The sequence below is a fragment of the Anabas testudineus genome, chromosome 6, assembly GCF_900324465.2.
Source record: "Anabas testudineus chromosome 6, fAnaTes1.2, whole genome shotgun sequence".
Lineage (NCBI taxonomy): Eukaryota > Metazoa > Chordata > Actinopteri > Anabantiformes > Anabantidae > Anabas > Anabas testudineus.
Window position 1 is genome coordinate 5,399,184 of NC_046615.1, and position 20,240 is coordinate 5,419,423.

General features: G+C 42.7%; 1 protein-coding gene across 1 annotated transcript in view; it reads left to right on the forward strand.

The window, feature by feature from the left end:
* The window catches only part of si:ch211-212o1.2 (TMEM189_B_dmain domain-containing protein), a 29,978-nt gene that overhangs the window by 8,111 nt on the left and 1,627 nt on the right, over positions 1–20,240 (forward strand). Inside the window, exons 2-5 of the mRNA XM_026366566.1 lie at positions 8,927–9,046; positions 9,306–9,397; positions 15,826–15,970; positions 18,860–19,072. Coding sequence (XP_026222351.1) covers positions 8,927–9,046; positions 9,306–9,397; positions 15,826–15,970; positions 18,860–19,072 — 570 coding nt within the window. The remainder of the gene's footprint in view (positions 1–8,926; positions 9,047–9,305; positions 9,398–15,825; positions 15,971–18,859; positions 19,073–20,240) is intronic.

Here is a 20,240-nt window from a genome sequence, read left to right on the forward strand (position 1 = left end):
TCACTGTGCATTTCAAGAGTGCATCCACAATCATGGGGAAGACTTCTGACTTCTGAGTTGTCCAGAAGACAATCAGAAGATCACTGCTGAGAGGTTTGACTGTTCACTGTTTACTGTATCAAAGAATATTCATGGAGCATTCACTGAAGGGCAAAAGAAGACTGTCCTGCAAAGTCAATTCAAAAACTTGTAAGAGCTTCACAAAGAGTGAAGAGAGGCTGGAGTCAGTGCATCAACAGAGAAAATGAATTGGAGCATTGCTCAGTGGTCCAAAGTCCCGTTTTCCAATTAAAGTAATTTGGAAATCAGGGTCCCAGAGTCTGGAGGGAGAGTAGAGAGGCACAGAATCCAAGCTGCTTGAAGACCAGTGTGAGCCATTTAAAGAACATACTTTTGAGAAGCTGGACATTACTGCATAGGAACATTTCTGACTGATCTTAGGAAATCCAAATATTCTCGCATTTTCAGATACTTTTTGATTGTCCTGAGATGAATCAGTATTTTAAACACACAAGTGTGGAAAACTACATTGTAGACATCAGCTGAGTCCATCCTGTTCTCCAGGATGGACAGGAGAGATCCACACTGATTTTCTATCGTCTTCATCTGAGCAATGCAAAGTGCTTCAGTTCTGGATTGTGTTTGTTGTGGATTACTAAAATATGTTAATTCACTTTTTACATAATAACATTGTTATAAAAACGTAAGCTTTGCTTTATGTTGGAGTTTGTGTGTGTGTGAAGTCATGTGCTCAGTCAGACTTTATTTTGCAGCAGTGGGTCATTGATTTTAATCTTTCCTTCTACCAGAGTTGAGTTTTCCAAAAGCTCTTCTCCTTTAGGCCATGGCCCTGTTACCATAACAACAGAGGCATGGCGAGGTCGTTGACGTAGCAGAGCACCATACTGCATATATATGTCTGTGATAACAGTAAAGCCAAAATACAGGTGTCAACCCTGAAATCTGACTGACCTGAGTTTGCCTGAAGATGGGCCCCTCTCTCATATGTGACAGTTGACATATTCACACACACACACACACACACACACACAGGCCGGACTCCCTGAAATGCCGACCCTGGGGTCATAAAGGTTAAAAGTCAGAAACCATTTGAGCGTGTGCGGGACCCTCAGGAGCGGCTGGACTGTACTTGACTTTGACCTCTGTGTGTGTCTGTGTATTCTCGTGACCTCAGTGTGTGTAAAGTGAGCCTGGACAGGAGCGGAATAGCGTATTATAGCAAAGTCAGCAGAATCAAAGGATTAAACTGTGTTGAGTTACTATATGTCTGCATGTCTGTCTATGGATGTTTTAGTTTGATATTATTGTTATTATTGATATTTGGCTATGTGTAAGGATCCTTACTACTGTACTGTATACCATATCATTAAAACTTTCTTTCCGGTGGCGATATTATTATTTACCGATCTCTGACAGGCTGCCTCGATCTCTTGACACAAGCTGTCGAGTAAGCTCTCTCTTTCCTTTTCACTAGCTTGCAAGCTTGTGAGTGTTTTTATTTCTTTCACAGTTTAGCTCACATTTTCTCTGCTTTCCCCTGCAGCTGTCCCTCACACCTGCAGGCTAGCAGCTTAAGTCACCTGAGAGGTCTTCTCTGTCCTCCTCTGATTAGTTGAGATGTCCAGATTCTAACAAATAAACATGAATTGAAAAGCTACTAATCTTTTTTTTTTTTCATTGGTCTGAGTGGTGGTTACACAAATAACACCAGTTCAATCATCTTTTGCTGACTTAGCTGTTTCTTCAGTTAAATAATGGAGCTTTTATTTAGCACTGCACACACATATGGGTAGTGTGTTCATCTGTATGTGTATACAACTGTAATGCACATTAGTTTTTTCTTTTTGCCTGAATGTCTCTATTCACCTTGGTTACTTTATTACTCACGTAGTGCCTTATTGTTGGACTGTCACAGTGCTGCTGTCATTGGCTCTCGGAGATCAATAAAGTGTCATCTTATCTTATCTCTTATCTTATACTCTCTGGTTTCTTAAAGTGGATTAACACTTTCCGAGCCAGTGACCATAGGGTGACTATAGTCTAATGGCCAACATGACCTGGCTCTAAGATAAAATTTCTCTGAATTAAAAAGTTGCTTTGGATGCACAGTTTTATGTTTTCACTGTAAGATATAAGAATAAATTTCTTCGTATGTGAACATTTGCTTGGAACAAGTAAAAAGACACAAGATGAGTGTAAGGAGACAGAAATTCACAATGTGCATTTTCTCTTTTGCTTTTTGTAATTTTTTTTAATGTTGAACTTGAAAGACTGTTGTGCACACTCACACAAAAAGATAATGCATAACACACATACACCGAAATGTTTTGCCCATACACACTGTACACACACACAAAGCATCTATGGCTTTAGGCAAGCCTTCTAGGCAGGATTTCGCTATTGACCTTGACCAACACGAGAGAGAAGCTGGGAATGCTGTGTATTGTGTGTGTGTGTGTGTGTGTGTGTGTGTGTGTGTGTGTGTGTGTGTGTGTGTGTGTGTGTGTAATTATCCTTATGAAGGCCGCAGATGAATATGGTGGTAGCAGAAAGCCCAGGAGATGAGGGGATGGCATACAGCACACACACTCACACACAAAGAAACACACATATGATGGGATCTGTCCATCCTTTTTTTTTTTTTTTTTTTGCGTCTCCACAGGGGACGAAGGCTGGAGCAGGGCCTACTTACACTGGCTCTCATGTGGGTTAAAGTCTTGTGTTTGTGTGCTATTGTGCCCGGATATATGCATCTGTTTGTCTACGTGTGAGTGTGTGTGTGTGTGTGTGCCATTGTGTCGGTATGTCGTTATTGAATCTCATTTACCACATTCCTTTCTTTGTTGCTGTTGAATCTACAGGGTAATAGATTTATTAAGTTTGTCTGGCAGGATTGTGTGTGTGTGTGTGTGTGTGTGTGTGTGTGTGTATACACATGAAGACATACATATTGTGCTTGTGTGTGTATCATTTTTTCCATCAGTGGTTTGTGTACTTTTCGTTTATGTTGACTTTGTGTGTATGCGTGTGCCAGTAAGAGTGTGTGGGTGAGTGTGTGTTTGCTTGCATCCCTATGTTGTGTATGAGCATTGTGTGTGTGTGTGTGTGGTGTGGTGTGTCTCAGGTTCTGTGGTCCACTGAGATCAGATGAAAGAAAAAGAGGCCTGTGACTGATCCACTCTTTCTGAACAAGGGAATTCGACCTCCCCTCTTTCTCCCCCCTTCTCTCTCTCCTTCACTCTTTTTTGTGCCTCTCTAACCATCTCTCTCACCCCGTCTTTCCCTCTTGCTGTCATTCTCTCTCAGTGTCTCTCTCCCTCATGGCTCTCTTCATTCTCTTTCTCTGAGCATGTGACCCACTTTCACCACCCACATCTCTCTCTCTCCTTCACTCTCTCCCTCTCACTCTCCCCAGGTCCCATCTGAAGACAGTCTACTGAGAGCAAACCAGGGGGATACAGAAAGAGAGAGAGAATAAAAAGAGTGGCAGAGCTGTCTGTGTTCTGTTCGTACATATAGCATCCCCCTCTGTGATTTGGTGCCTAATGTGTTAGCAGTCTATACATCAGTATGAATAAGTGTTTGTAAATGGAGTTCATCTCAGACACAGTGTAAGTGATGGAAGAAAGGGAAGAAAAAGACAGAAGAGGCGTGGTCGGGGTGTGTTGGCAGCGCTGACTCGCCCTTTGAGCCTCTGTCTGCTGTTCAGGGTGTGTGAGGTTCTTTTTGTCAGAGACTCTGTAGGTGGTTTTTCAGTGGGCTCACTTGTTGTGTGCCGTTTTTGTGTTCTCGCCTTTGGTTTCGTCCCTTGCTGAGTGCATGTGTTGACTCGGCGGTCTTAATGGAATCAAAAAAATTCAATGTTCGAATACAGTACGTCCTTAGAGATGGGGGCATATTGAGTCTTTGTACTCGTATACAGCACACAGCAAAGGGGCCTCAGGTTATGCACTATAATAATGTGTATAATAATGTAATTCACATTCAATTCAGTTTATTTATACAGCGCCAAATCAAAACAAGAATCGTGTGAATTCACTTTACAATGTAAGGTTTAAGAATCCAGAATATAAACAAAACACTGGTCAGTGCACTCAGGAAACATACAGCTTTAATGTTGGCGATACTTGCAGAAAAGTACAAAGAGGAAGAAGCACAACTATGGGAGAAAGAAATGTTAATGTTAAAGTTAAAGTTAATGGCATGCTATGGTGGCATATAAATGGTTAGAGAGGGGAGGAGAGGAGCTCAGTGTATCAGTGGAGATGTCCCAGCAGACCTAGTCTACAGCAGCAGAGTCACCTGATCCATCTCTAACTATAAGCTTTACTAAAGAGGAGAGTTTTAATTTTAGTCTTAAAAGTAGAGAGGGTGTCTGCCTCCAGAACCCGAACTGGGACCTGGTTCCACAGGAGAGGAGCTTGATAGTTAAAGACACTGCCTAGAAAATATGGAACTGTAACATACAGAAAACGTATGTGAACCTTTTGGAGTTTCAAGGTTTTCTGCCTTAATTTGTAATAAAATGTGATCTGATCATCATCCAAGTCAACACTATTAACAAATATAATGTGCCTAATATATTAACACTAAAGAAATGTGTGTCTAAGTATGTGAAGCCTTGGAATAATAACCTCCAAAAAGCTAATTGGAGTCAGGTGTTGGCATACGCTAAGATTTTTTCAACTGTGTGTGGACTAGAGCTACTTTGACTGACAAAAACCTGAGTTTGCTCTGCTCAAGAAGAATAAACTTATGTGAGCTATGTCTCGCCAAAAAAAGCTTTCAGAGGATCTACGATCAAGAATTGTTGATTTACATAAAGCTGGAAAGTGATTTCAAAGACTTAAAGAAACTACCCTGAGTGACAGACAGAGATCTGAAGGCAGTGGGGGGGGGGGGGGGGGGATAAATTCCCAAGTGTGTCAAATAAGTCTTCAGGATAATGTGAGAATGTCTGTACGTCAGCTGAAACTCGTAAAAGTTGGATGATGCAACAGGACAATGAACGAAAACGCACAACAGAATGACTTCAGAAAAACTAAATCCACCTTTTGAAGTGACCAAGTCAGAGCCCAGACCTCAACCCAATAGAGATGCTATGGAACGACTTGAAGAGAGTCACACACGAGACGTCCAAAGAAAATGACAGAGCTAAAGCAGTTGTGCAGGATGAGTGGACTAAGAATGTGCAGATCTGATTCACAGCTACAGGAAGCGTCTGGTTAGGGTTATTGCTGCCAGGTGGGGAGGGGTCAACCATTTATTAATTCACAAGGTTCACATACTTTCCCTTACTAGCACTGTGAGGTTTTTAATAAAGACACTTGACTTAGATGAAGATCAGAACGCTTTGATAGAGTTTGATTATTAGGTTCTGTTTTAGCACTTGTGTGTTTGTGTGCATTTTAATTTACATTTGCTCACAGCATACGATAAAAAAAAAAAAAAAAAAAAAAACATTTCCAGATTATTTGCATGTGGTAGTGTGTTAATGTTGACATCCTTAATACGTCGGCTGTAAGATATACATGGATGGCGTCTGGTCGTCCCTACACCACACAGCGAAAGATCCCGGGAGGAGCTCTTCAGCTTAGTGGTCTCCTAGCTTTGGAACAAGAGAACTGCTGCATAAAAACAGACGAGTCCCAAAGTTAAATCTCTTCTTGCTCCAGTTTGTTGTAGATGAAAGGCCGAAATAGAGAGGATGGAACAGATGTGGTTTCAAATTTAGCCGGCTTATTGTGGAGAAGACATGACCCTGCCATTCTTTTTTTTTTTTTATTTTATAGAGGAGTCATGGTCTTAACGCCCCCCCCCCCACTCCCACCCCCCCACTCTCACCCCCCCACTCTGTCTTACACCATCACTGCACATTTTAAAATCCTGGCATTTGTTCAGATGAATGAGGGATTTGTTTTCGTTCTGTAACATCAGTCTGGATTTTCATATTGTCTTTGCTAACTCATATTTCATATGTTTGAGCATGTTTCATTCCTCACCGTATTTCCATATGTCACCTGACAAACAGCAGGGAGAGTTAAAGGGCTCTACTTTCTGTCTCCTCTCTCCATTAGTCCATTAGTATTCAGGATGTGTTGCCTGCCTGCCTGCTGCCCGCCACTCATTCCCCAGACAGCGAATCAGCCGGCGTTGATTAATTTCAGCCTATTAGCACCCCTCGTTCCCCTCCCCCGGCTCCGCCCAGGTTAAATCCCCGTGCACACTCTCATGCACGCTCACAGGCGGGGGTGCTGCTGGGTGAGCGATGGCGGAGAAGCTGCCAGGGAGCCAGTTGTTGTCAGAACGATATTAATGAGTGCACTGCTCTGGCCCTAAGAGTGTGTGTAGTACGTGTGTTGAAGTGCACATCTTTAATTTTGGTGTTTGTATGCTAAGTGAAGCCAGGTTGGGTGTGTCTGTAAAATAATAGGTTGTGTTTGGTGAGTGTGTGTGTTAGTAAAGTACGTTGGAGCGAGCTGCCGTATGTCCATTTACACATACAGACATACTTGTAGAGCTTGTTTTTGTGTGTCTGTCTCTGTAGCTGTGTGTGATATCCAGCAATGCCATGGCCTGAGGGACAAGGGCTTATGTGTATGTGTGTGTGACAGAGAGAGTGTGTGTGAGTGTGTGTGTATGTATGCGTGTGAGTGTGTGTATGTGCTCTGCGGAGGCCTGTCCTAGTTTCCTTCCCCTCACCAGGGAGCCAGAGGATCCAAGGACTGACGCACATCACCTGACAGCCGCCCCACTGCTCCACGGCCCTGCTCCATGGTCCCGGTGTGTGTGTTTGTGTGTGTACGTGACGGTGATGGAGTGTCTGAATTTGAATGTGTCAGAGGGTGTGTGTGTGTGTGTGTGTGTGTGTGTGTGTGTGTGTGTGTGTGTGTGTGTGTAATAGAGAGAGATATGAGAATGTGTTAGGAAATCCATCAGTCGGTACGTCGTGTGTGTGTGTGTGTACGTGCTCACGTGTGTTAAGTGTGTTTGTGCTCAGCACGCGTGGGTGCCGACTACCGACGCCTTGACAGAGTTAGAGAGAGGGAATTTTGGTGTCCTGATCTCTTGAGGTGTGTGCGTGTGTGTGCATACCTTGGGGCAGAGTGGAGAAAATGGTGTCACATAAAACTCAGAGTCAACAGCGCTACAATAACTGCGCTCTACTTAACCTCAGTATGGACTGAGGCTGTGAGGACGGCAAACACTTTACTTGACGTTATTGTCAGAAGACTGAATTGTAATCCACTCTGCCCTATAAACATATGTCATCATTCACCAGGACTGTGCTGCAGTGAAGCATTTAAAGTGGCTCAGGAGCATTACACTGGGGTCTAAAAAGGACTAAATGATTTACCAGGATCACCTGTCAAACCAAAAGGGATCAGTGATCAGCCAAGACACGATCAACCTATTAAACCTTGGTTTTATTGCTGTCATAGCACCTCTCCTCCGCCCTTCTCCCGTATCACCGTGCTTCTTGTGTGTCTCTGAATGGGCCCTTCATGCTTCTTGTACCCATATGGCAGTGATATCAATTGAGAAAGCAAAAGAGCACATTTCATAGTTTCACACTAAACTAACCTTGGCACTTCTGCCCAACTCCAGTCAATAGCTGAAACATCTTTGAGTCGCAAAGTCAAACTAATTCAGTAGCTGAACTTCGGTGTGCTCTTGAATTAGCCATCTGTCTCTTTACAACTTTGATACTGTCTATTTTTAGAAGGTGAAGGGTCACATTTGATGATCCGTAAAAGATCCATAATCGCGTATTTTAAATCTCTTGTGACCACTCCAGCCCATACCTTATGAGAGGCTAATAGCATATTCATAGTCACACAGGCCTATAGGCGCACACACTCATGGGCCTGTGTGCTTTATTAAAAAAACCATCATGAATATCTTATAGGGTGCTAATGCCTGTGTGATACATTAAGATCTGAACGCATTAAATTTTCAAAAGCACATTAGACTGGCAAAGAAAGGAAGATTAAGCGGAGGGGATGAGAGACTAGGGACAAAAGGCATTTACTAAAAAAGAGAGCAGTGTTATTTTATGTTTGTGTGTTTTGTCGTTTATTGCTGTAAGTCGTGAGATTCTCACATTATCACATGTCCTGCATAGGTGGCAACAGCAGACAAATGAGAATAAAGAAAAGAAGGAAACAAAGGGAGCGTGGAAGCTTTAAGAAGAGTTAAGGAACGGAGCAGAAAACCCTGCTCATATTAGATGAGCTCTAGATCAGCGGTGTGTGTTTTCAATAATTCAGTCTCTCTAATCTTAAGGGCTGTGGCTGAGGGGGTTTGAATTTGACCCTCGCATCTCTTTCTCATAATACTGCTGATGTGCGATTTTAGAGCGTGGCTAGTCTTAGTTAGTCCCTCTCCCTCTGTCCTTTAGTTAATACTGCTGACCTGTGAGTTTGGCCTCGTCCCTGCAGAGGCCTACCTCCCACCTGAAACAGCCTGCAGTGTGTGTGTGTGTGTGTGTGTGTGTGTGTGTGTGTGTGTGTGTGTGTGTGTGAGTATGTCCGTGCGCTGCTCAGTGCTGCGTCAGCGTTGGTGTTTCACACATGAGGGGTCGTGACCCTGCAGCCTGCATTACACTTGTCTTCATCTGACTGATTATATATTAACACCATGGACACACACACACACACATACACACACACACACACACACATTATGGTTGAGTGATCCTTTAACCCTCACTGTGGAGTGACTTGTTCTCCCATTAGTTGCAAGGACCTCACCCAGTTCATTAATACAACATATCACACCCATAACTTCTTAGCATTTTCACTGGTCTTCAGCTTCCTCTCCTTGACAGCAGAAGCACAGAACCCATCAATACGAATAGAAAACTCATATTTTTCTTGTTGTTTGTGTCCTTATTGTCGTTCAGGTAAACGGTTCCAGGAGTGGGTGTGCGTGATTCTGTGCCTCTTCCTTTTCGCCATCAACCTCTCGTTCCTCCTTCTGCACTTCTCCACTGTTCACATCTACAAGATCGTCCTCGGCATCGGTGAGTTCGCTGTCGGACGTTTCGCTATCGTTTAGGAATTGCCAGGCTCAAACTTGTCTCTGTAAAGTTATCACCTTAAAACCGCTCAGAACTCATCGTAAGATATTTATTGTTTCAATGGTTTTTCTAAATGTTGTAAATATGATGAAAGATTTCTCTATATAAGTCCTTGTTCCGCTGTACATAACTTGTGTTTTGATGATTGTCTTTCTTTGCACATCTAAACATACAGCACGATTACTTTTTACCTGTCTACCAGTCTTAGGAATAGTGACAGCAGACTTTGCATCGGGGATCGTACACTGGGGTGCAGATACCTGGGGATCCGTGGACATCCCTGTTATTGGCAAGGTGAGATCACACATATACGTACAAAGTCAATATACTTTAAGTACCGTGTAAAGTCTCTTTGATGACAGCAACACAAACGAGTTTTACACTTTAGCAAAATAGATCTTTTTTGCAGTCAACCTAAATCAAGCTGTTGAAGAATATATAAGACATAATAAACATTTCTGTGTCCCAGTGACTTATAGACAAAATAAATGATACTGTACAGTGTTCGCAGTCTCCTGAGGCTGTATCACCATGGCAGCGTGGTGGTGGCACCTTATTCTCCCTAAGCCTCAGGACATCCACAGTGACCTGGAAACTAAATGTCAGTGTCTCACAGAGGGATCTCCCTGTGGACAGTAGTGTCCGTGGTGCCCAACACACACAGCACACACACCCACAGCCTGTCAACATATAGTTGCCAGACAATATGTATGCACATATGTATGAGGGTGTGTCTAAACATTAAAAGACATTACCTACATTAATTCACACACACATTTTGCCACATTTCCCACAGCCAATTAGAGTAAAGGTTAGTCTTATTTTAGCCGATTAAAATCATTGTGATCAGGTGCAGGATGCAGATTGGTTTATGTGGACTTTTGCACTTTTGTTTTGATTAATGGGATGAGAGTTCAGTGTGTGTGTGTGTGTGTGTGTGTGTGTGTGTGTGTGTTTTATCATCTATTTGTTCTGTTTATGAAATATTATATATATAATATTATAAAATATTATAATATATAATATATATAAAACACACATAATTAATTGATGTGTGTTTTGAGACCTATAGTATCCTAATTATAACTGCAGTTATCACTTATTCTGAACTCATGTATTGGTCAAATTATATAATTATATACAATGCTTATTTAAAAGTCATCAAATGACTAAATGTTATGTTAAATAATGTATTGGTTAGCGTAATAATTCCAATTTATTCTTAACTGCATGATTATTAGCAGCAGTAAAATCGATGTGTTGTATTTCTTTAGGCACTTTAAGGTTTAAAGACAAAACTAATAATGTGTTTATAAAACAACTGGTGCACCTCAGTCCTGACTGGTGCTTCACTGTCACTGTCACAACATGTGAGACAGTTTCAGTAGACATTAGGACTTTCTTTGATTTAATGAACTGCACCATTTTTAAATGTACTTCAGATTTATTTTTTAATACTTTTTGACTGAAACAAATCAAAAGCAGACAAAATAAACCTCTAACCTCGAAACCTAATTTGCAGAGTTAAGCTTGTTAGCCTCTACAATTGTAACACAGGAGACTGGTGGTCATCGCAGTTTTTAGATAAGTCCCATTACTGCAGTAAAGTCAGCTGCTAAGTGGTTTTCAGATAACGCATGATTGACAGCCTGTGTAGTGCAGGGTGATGAATTCTAATGGTGTATTTCATTCTTTTTTGATTCGGTGTTGATTAGGCTTTAATGTAATATTTTCTCTCAGGCTATTATCCTATCACTGTGTCGCATCACTCTGCGTGAGACTCTACACCCAATGTTGTTTTGTCAATAAGGAATTATTTTCTTGCTGCATTGTGTTACTTAGATAACAGCACATTTCTGGGGATGTGCTGTACCATCAGTTGACTCCAAACAACGATTTTCGGAGCCCAGTGGTACTTTTTGTTGGGTAAGGGTACTGCGTGGTTTGATGTTTATTTATGATGTAGCATTTATATGGGTTTAGGTAGTTACTGGGACCAAAGGCACAGCAGCAGTCACAGATTTGCATGATGTGTCGTACACTGTAGGAGACTTCTAATAAAGACCCAAACTGGAAGAGAGAAGAATGGGCCTGTGCGAAGAACAGAGGGATGACAATAGGCTAGTGGAAAATAAAGTGTGTGTGTGTGTGTGTGTGTGTGTGTGTGTGTGTGTGTGGGCTTGTGCGCGTGGAAATGGTGAACAAAAAAACATACACCTCAGTTGTGTTTTTGAGACTGACAATAAAGCCGGCGTTTGCACCCAGTTACGGTTAGTTTGAATATCAAAGACAGGAATGATGGAGGACACCTGAGGCTAATAGTGGTTGCCTTTTATAAAGCTAGATGACACCTTTGAAGCTGGTGTCCCTCTGTTAACGGTTTGTTCTGTCATTTGCCTGCTTTTTGCTGTTTGTGTGTATGTAAATGTATGTATTGTGCGTGGTTAGATGTAGATGTAGATGCGAGCCCATTGTTCATTCTTGTCTTTATTCGTTAAAATCTCTTTAAAGATGTTGCTCACATATAGACACGATAGACACTGCTAGAAGCTTTAATGCAGATGCAACACATAACTGCACTTTAACTTCAACTTAAGGGTATGTGTAGCCGTCATAGGAATCTGTCATAGCATCATAAATAATGTTTACAGTGGTGAAGGCCATGGAGAAATAAGAGCTGCCTCTGGAAATAGCATTTTTTTTATAATCTGTCAAAGTGTTTCACTGTCATCCAGACAATGTTAGGACATTTTTTCCAACCACGTCACAGAAAGTAATATGTTCGAGAGCCAAAATACTGCAAATAAACTGCAAAAATAAGTTTTTCTAATAAAATAAAAAATAAAAGTTGGCATATCAAACTATAGCCCTTTTTGAGGGGATACATAACATTGCCGACTTTATCTATCTATTAACGGGACAGTGTTCTGCTGATCTTTATTTTAATTAATGTTCCTCATGGCTTCCTTTAGATCCACCCACGACTGTGGCAGAGTGAGCTAATATTTACCATACATGTGAGGTTGTACAGTACATAAAGTGGCGTATAAATAACATCTGGGATGGGGCGAGAGGTGGGGTGCAGGTCGCCACTCTGTCACTGGGCTACATAGACATTTCAAGAGGACACAAAATCACTAAATTAAAGTAAATCAAAACACCTTTTTGTCACCATCAGACATTCTTTAATTGCAAACTTGTGTTGCCCTAGCTCAAAACATGTATTCCTAGCTGCAAGTACTTCTAAGTACGTCTAGAAATTGTGGAATGACAATCTTCTTTGATTCAAATCCATAAAAGCCTTTTCACTCCCCAGCACAGAAACTGCAACACTATCTTAAAAAGTGCAGCACATTTTCCCAGTAGTCTTTAAAACTATTCCTCAGCGAAGCTTTGGGCCGTGCTGTTTTTTTTGTCGTCATCATGTCGTTGAGCTTTAATTGACTCAACAAGGATTTAGCAGTCCTCTAATGACACCACTTTGAGGACAAAGTCACGCTCATTAGTTCCCAATGATGCTCAATTCACACTGAAATTTACCAGATGTGCTTAGAGTTTAGGGATATATGTTTGAAGATCCTTTCTCTGTTTTTTTTCTGCAGTTTTTAAAGGCTTCAGTTCTTTTCTCCTTATGCCAGTTTCCCGCTGCTTTGTTGCTTTCTATAACAAACACATCTCTTTCAAGGCAACACTCTAATGAGGCTGAGTAGATCGTCAAAAGCCAGTTAATTGAATGACTTAAGTTGGTTTCTAGTTAAAGGGCAGAAGGCGGACAGAATAGAATGATAGTAAGATGAACTCATGTAGAAACATTGGGCCAAAAATTGAAAGAAAAAGAGCCACCAGAAAAAAGTGAGTTGAAAATACAGTAAAAAGGTCAGAAAAAAAAGAAGGGGGTGGAAGGGCGTGTCCGTCCAAACAGTGGGACAGCACTGGTTGCTGGGGCGATGGACGATGTGAGCTGGTGATTAACGGATGTCGTGTGAGGCGGGCCGTTAAACGGTGTGGGATTAGAGGACACGCAGCGACTGGTGGCCCGCCGTTAACTGGGAGCACTGATGCCGCCCCGCTCGGCACGACCTCCACGGCTTAGCCAGCCTTTCATCTGGCTGAGGGCTGTGGTGAGAGGAGGGAGGGTGATGGGAGAGGAGAGGTGGGGGAGAGGCAGAAGAGTACATAATTGTGAAGATATCAATAGATAGTTTCTGTGTTTGCAGTGGCACCAACCAACGGCGTTCGCTGATCGGCGTGTGTTCGACTGGCTAGCACGACAATAATGAGTTTTCATGCTGATGCATCCGTGGTTACACACACACACACACAGACACACACGCACACTGTGGCAATACAGATGCAAACCTTACTTTCTGTTTTTTCCACAGAGGGAAATAAATTACCTTTATCCTGTATATGTGTGTGTGCGCTTATGTGTGTGTGTGTGTGTGTGTGTCCTCTTTTGTGCCTCTGAGATTCAGATTCAGTCTTTCATTCGAGACCCCCATGCTCTCACAGACAGGTGTCTGCCACTGCACAGTGCAGGTGGCGTTTGCAACCGTGTGTGTGTGTGTGTGTATGTGTGTGGGTTTGAAGCTCACATTTTTTGTGGGGTGTCCATGGGTCATTTATGTGTATGAATGTGTTTGTGCAAGTTGACTGCTGTTCTGTGGTTTATTAGGATGCTGGATATGAGCTTTGGGGCGGCACAGGATGCTAGGTACCGCTGAGTCTGTGTGTGTGTGTGTGTGTGTGTGTGTGTGTGTGTGTGTGCGTGCATTTAATTTGCATTTGTGTAAAGACAGTAAACAATTCTTTCTAGTGTCTCTTTTAGGTTTAAAGTGAATGTAAATTAAGTTGAAAATTCTGCCATTGACTTTCAGCTGTTATTATCACTTTGTTTAGCAAAATCAGGAAACGTGTGTGTGAGTTTGTGTGTGTTTGTGTGAGTGAGACTAAAAGCTAAAATGTCACCATTTGCTGTTTTAAAATGATTTGTATTATTGTATTTGACCTTCAAATGCTATTTTACTGTGTCAATAGAATCCATGCATTCGTCCAAATAAATCTTTAATAACGCATAAAATTATTTCACAGTATTTGTATCTTATATTGTGTAACAGGATTTTCTTCCAGCTTTCATGTGTACATCCACAACACCAGACCTCTATTTACATTCACCAGCTGAGGAACAGCTTATAAGAAATCACAATAGATAGGGCTACTCAGGTTTGTCTTTTTGCCGGTATTTTAATTTACCAGGAGCTTTTGACATTTGAGGGGCCCTGGAGGCTCAGATAGCCGTAGTAATAAATGCCTTCTCTCTCCCGATCTACGACTGAGCCCCCTTTCCCCCTCTCCTAACCTCCTTACTGGTCTCCCTTTAGTTTAGTTTGAACTACCTGTTTTTCTGCCTATTAAAGGACACCACTGACAGCCTCTTCACATCAAAATATATTATAAGATATAACTATTTGTAGATTTTAAGAAGTCCATTTAGATTAATTTGTGCTGACAAAATAACAAAATACTAAAATAAATACGAAAGAAAACATGCAACAATTAAATAAATAGCAGGTAAAGCTTATCAAACTTTAAGATGTTAAAGTTTTCTTTAGAAGATTCACCAACAGTGGACTTGAACTGGAACCAAGTCTTTTGAACTGATTGAGTGAGTGTTTGAGGTGTTGGGATCCCCGTGAAGAACACACGGTAATACAGCTCACATGAAGAGCTCAAGAAAACATGATAGATACCTGTCTAACGTCATCAGTAAAGCATGGAGGTGTTCCTTTTTAAACACTTTTTAATCAGAGTAGAGCATCAAGTCAATGAAACCTCTGGGATATTGATCTGGTCAGTTAAGTAGCAGAGAGGGTTGTTAATCAGTTTCAGCTGCTTTGGTGTTGATGAAATTAACAACAGGTGAACTAGAGGGACAACAGTAAGACAAGAACGCTTTTACAGGTCCACTAGAGTCGGTGTCAGTACTGGTACCATGAGGTGATACCTGGACCCTACAGAGGTTACACAGGCAGCTCAACTGGATGGAACATCAATATGTGCTATTGCCAAAAGCTTTTCTTATCTCAAGAGCATGGAGGAGATTCCAGATGACAGGGGGTTACTCTAGGAGAGCTGGACAGGGCCGTCGAAGGTCCTTAACCCATCAGCAGGACTAGTATCTGCTCCTTTGTGAAAGGAGGAACAGGATGATGATGAACTGTACCACACGCTTGGCTGACCCAAATCCAACAGAACTCCTCTGGGACATTTTTATCTGTCCTCATACTCAGGACGTTCGGTGATGGCCTGGTGCAGATGTGGGAGGTGATACCCCAGGACACCAACCGTTTCAGATCCCTGATGACAAGCAAAAAGGGGCTCTGAAGGACCATTTTAAGTTGCTGCAATGAACTTTCAGTAAAATGGACGAACCTGCTGTATCATTTTTTTCACTTTGATTTTCGGGATGTCTCAATTTAACCCTCTATAGGTAGATTTGTTTTACTTCCATCAACCAATGTGCCTTTCGATCCAAACACATCACCCAGTCCATATCAGTATAGATAGCAGTATGATTTCTACCCACTGAGATCTGATGTGTTTTCAAAGCAGTACATAATAAATACAGCATAAGGTTCCAGTAAACGTCTTCAGGTAATTAAAAATATGTTCACCATTTTAAATGAAGGCCCAGAATGAATTTCTGTCTTTACTCTCTACAGGCATTTATTCGACCATTCAGGGAACACCACATCGATCCAACCGCCATCACTCGCCACGACTTCATTGAAACCAATGGCGACAACTGTATGATCCCCATCATACCGCTGGCTCACATGGCCTACAAATTCCTCACCTACACACCAGGTACGGCACACACACACACACACACACACACACACACACACACACACACACACACACACACTCACATACATACATGTTAAGCACACAGTGTCAATACAGTTAGAAGATATGACACATGGAAGGAAGAGAGAAGAACTAGAAGTGAAACCTGCTGTTGACATCATGAAAACTCGGGTATTTTGTATCCTGTGTGAAAAATTTACTCGTGCACATTATCACCTGTGAGTGAGAAGCTTGGGGACGTAACACCTGCAGAGGTTTGACTTACCTCCAGAGATCTCACCTCCTCAGCAAGTGCAGCAACATGGGTGTGATCCCCAACCATCTTCCCTCCCATGAACACTACCCATATGATTATAGTCACATTGCGTACACAAGCTTTAATATGAACCTGAGGACTTTACAAGGTTAATTATACAGGGTGTCACAATCTGTAGGAGTGGCTCAGTGCTTCTTGATTCTTCTGAGGTGAGTGAACTTAACACGGGAAAGCATGGGGCAGTTTTGCTGGTAATCATGTGCACTGACCTCATGAGTGCGGGGCAGGAGAGGAGGAACTGGAGGAGGATGATCAGCAGGAGAGACACAGAAACCTGTTATCGAGAAGGCGACATCTTGACCTTTCATGTCTCTACTTCTACTTGAGCCAAAAGTTCACTGAAGGCTGGAGAGGAGGACAGTTGGCATCAGTTTGCCAGGATACATGCTAGGTTAGGTACAGTGTTACAGGTATTAGCTCCCAAGCTGTGACTGAGCATATCTGATGGAAATATGAACCAAAGCCTTTTCTACTGATCGCATTAAGCCCGAAATCAGGGAAATGTTAAGAGAGGTATTGTCTGTGTTCAGTAAATATAGTCAGTGACAATATAATGTGTAAGAAAAGAAGACCACAGAGGTAATACAGAGTGGGAATTCAGTTTAGTAAAAATATGACAAATCAGTACAAATAAAGAAATAGAGGAAAGAGGAAGGTCATCTGTTATCTCCAGGAGGGATCAGTGAATGAGGGGGGAGAGGAAGGGAGGATTAGAGGTGAGAGCCTCAGTGAGGTCCACTTGTAGGTGACATCCACACCTGTCATGTCCCACACCGTGGGGAGTCAAAAAAGTCAACAGACAGAGACACGAGAGGCGGTGACATCTACACCTGTCATGTCTACACCTTAAGAGGTCATTGCTAAGACTGCGAGACAGAGGGTTAGAGTGCACGGCGAAGAAAGGCAAGAGAGAGGAGGGGGCGGCGGGGGCAGAGGGTCGTGTAGCGGTAAGATCTAACATCTAAGCCCTGTCATGTCAAGCCCCTCACCGTGCCGAGCGGTCACCAGACAAAGGCAGAGACAGAAGTGGATGGGACAAAGCTAAAAGCCGTGAGATGACATCTCCAGCTGTCATGTCTGCACTTGAACCGGGGTCAGGAGAACGCTGTTTTAACCAGAGAGAGGGAACAAGGGATGGAGGTAGACTGAGAGAGGACAGCTGTAAGTCACTCCAACTGAAAGAATAGCAGAAGCAGGCGGTGTGACAGGCAGGCTGCAGACTTCACTGATGCTTAAGGATACTCCCTTTCATATATGTCTTCAGACGGCAACAGTAGCTTTTTAAATTCATAATATTATTTCCAGAGGAGTGTTGCACACTGCTGCATCTGTGTCTTAGCACATTTGTCATCTGTCAGATCATATCAACGCAAAGACACAAGACGCAGCTTCTAGATCTTCAAGAACTCTTAGCTTCATAGTTTCAGACCAGTAATTATTACACATACAGGAGTGTCAGTAGCTATCCCCTTTACGGTGACAACCATTTAACAAAGCGACTACGCTGCACAACCTTCTGTTGGACTCTGTGCTGTAATGGATCAGAGCTGTATAACACGATGTATTATGTTGTGGACACATTTTGGATATATTTGGTTCACAAGAGACACAGATAGTTGCTGGAACAGCTGGTGTGGCTCCTGCTGCCCTCATGACAACACTGTACTTTTTTTTTTTAGTGTTACTGGCTGATTTCCCAGTTAGAAACCAACAGTAAGTATTTGAGAATTTATTGCATTTTATAAAAAGCATATAATTAAATTGAGTTTTTCCGAATCTCATTGTTTTTATTGATTAAATAAAAACACACCACACGCTTTGTCGCGTCCCCGGGCGCCTTTGTAGGAACGATGTGCAGCTTCATTCGAGTATCAGAGCGGCGTTGCAGTTCTTTAAATATTTAAAGGTGAGGTTTGATGATTCATGGTCACATTTGAACATCAGTAGGACTTTTACTAGCTCAATAAAGAACAGACAGGACTCACGGAGGCTGAATTTCTTGTGCGATGCCTCAGAGGAGTAGAGGGGTGAAGTGTCTCAACCCTGACGGAACGGCTTCAATTTCCCTCTTGATGCCTGTGGTGCTGTAGTGATAGCACGCTGATGAAAAATAGTTTGGAATAATCTGTTCAATTAATGACAGATGACTGAGCTCCTCTCGGCGTCTCTGATTTTTGGGAGACATCGTGACAGTCCCTGCCTTCCGTCTCTGTGTCTTTTATGTTGCGTTACAGACTGTTTCATCCTCTCTTCTTATCATCCTTCTTATCTGTCTTTGTCCCCTCCTCCTCTCTCCCCTGCTGCCGCTCTTCTCCATCTTTCTTCATCGCTCCTTCTTTCCCCCTGTTCCTCGTCCTCCCCCTCAGTCTCTTCATCTCTTCGAGGCTCCTGCCAGCATCCTCTCTGTGGGAGTACTACGCGTTCGTGCTGGCCCTCTTCATTACACCAAACAGTTTGATCAATTATTCTATTAACTTTACTCTCTCTTTGTTTCTCTGTTTGTTTTTGTCCGTCACTAACCTGCCACCTCCCACTGTCCCCTGCGGGTGTGCTGTCCTTTCACCTTTCAGAGGCCTTGGCGGAGTCCTATCCCTGGGACTGCTACGTCTTTGCCCTGGCGGTTTTCGTGACGCTGACCAATCAGATTCATAAGTGGAGCCACTCCTACTTCGGCCTCCCGTGCTGGGTCACGCTGCTCCAGGATTGGCATCTAGTGTTGCCACGGAAGCATCATCGCATCCACCACGTCTCACCACATGAGACGTACTACTGCATTACTACAGGTGTGAACGTCTTTATTTTCCACATTGTTTAATCAGACAGACACTCATACATCTACTGGGCTGCATTATTACCCCTAGGAGACATGTTCATGTATTAGCCATAACATAACAACTACTTTATTGTGAATCAGTGCCTTATACATCGTCCTGCTGCTATAAATACTACAGCCTAAGTGTGTTAAACCTCTTCTTATGACATTTATTGACAGTAACATAAATGTAGAACATCACAGGCTCCATCTTTTTAAATCAGTCCTTAAATGAACGAACAGTAAAAATGTGCTGCTTTGCCAGCCACAACAGTTCGATGAGCACTGAGCGGTGTTTAGTAGTTTAACAGCACTACTGAACACAGAGTAGACAACAGAGATCAATTCATGTAACACTTTTTGAAAACATTATCAGTCCTGTTTAGACATGAATGGGAGGGGTTAACGTTTCCCATAAATATCCAAATATACTGGGTTCCTTTTTTCATTTTGCACCATCAACATACACAACACGACTTTGCAGTACTCCCAGATGTTTGTCACTGGGCATATTGTTGGCGGCCATTTTAGATCCGCCATAATTGAAGCTGATGACTCCAGAATAATTTCACTTAGAGTTCTCTGCAGATTCAGACAAAATGGCAGCCGTGTCTGTCTGTCTGTCGACTTCTTATAAATAACTAAAAGAAAATGTTCTGTTTGCGTGCGTGTGTGTCTTTGGAGACTCAAGGCCTCCGTAATAGATCCACATTCAGTATTCTGTGTGCATCTGGGTGAGAGGGAGGGAGAGAAAAGAGGCAGGATACACAAGGGGGATTCAGCTTGTACGTCACCCTGCGCCCCTGTGGACGACAGATGTGTGTGTGAGCGAGGGATGGCACAGTGAAAGTGTGTGTTTGTACACGCACGCCGTACATCTGCATACACGAGCATCTGTGTGTGTTCTAGTCTTTTTGACCTCCTCTTCAGTTTCTAACCTCTGTGTGCAGTGGTGGGAGGTGGGTTGGTGGTGGTCGTGGGGGCCCACGAGGGACAACTGTGGCCCTCTGCTCCCCCAGCCTGGCTGCATGGGCCGGGCTTGGATTCCACTGGGGCTCGCCTAGCTGCCTTTGTGTTCGCCACCGACTGACAATCCCCATGTATATTTAATGCTAACCTGCTGTCTGTTCTAACAAATA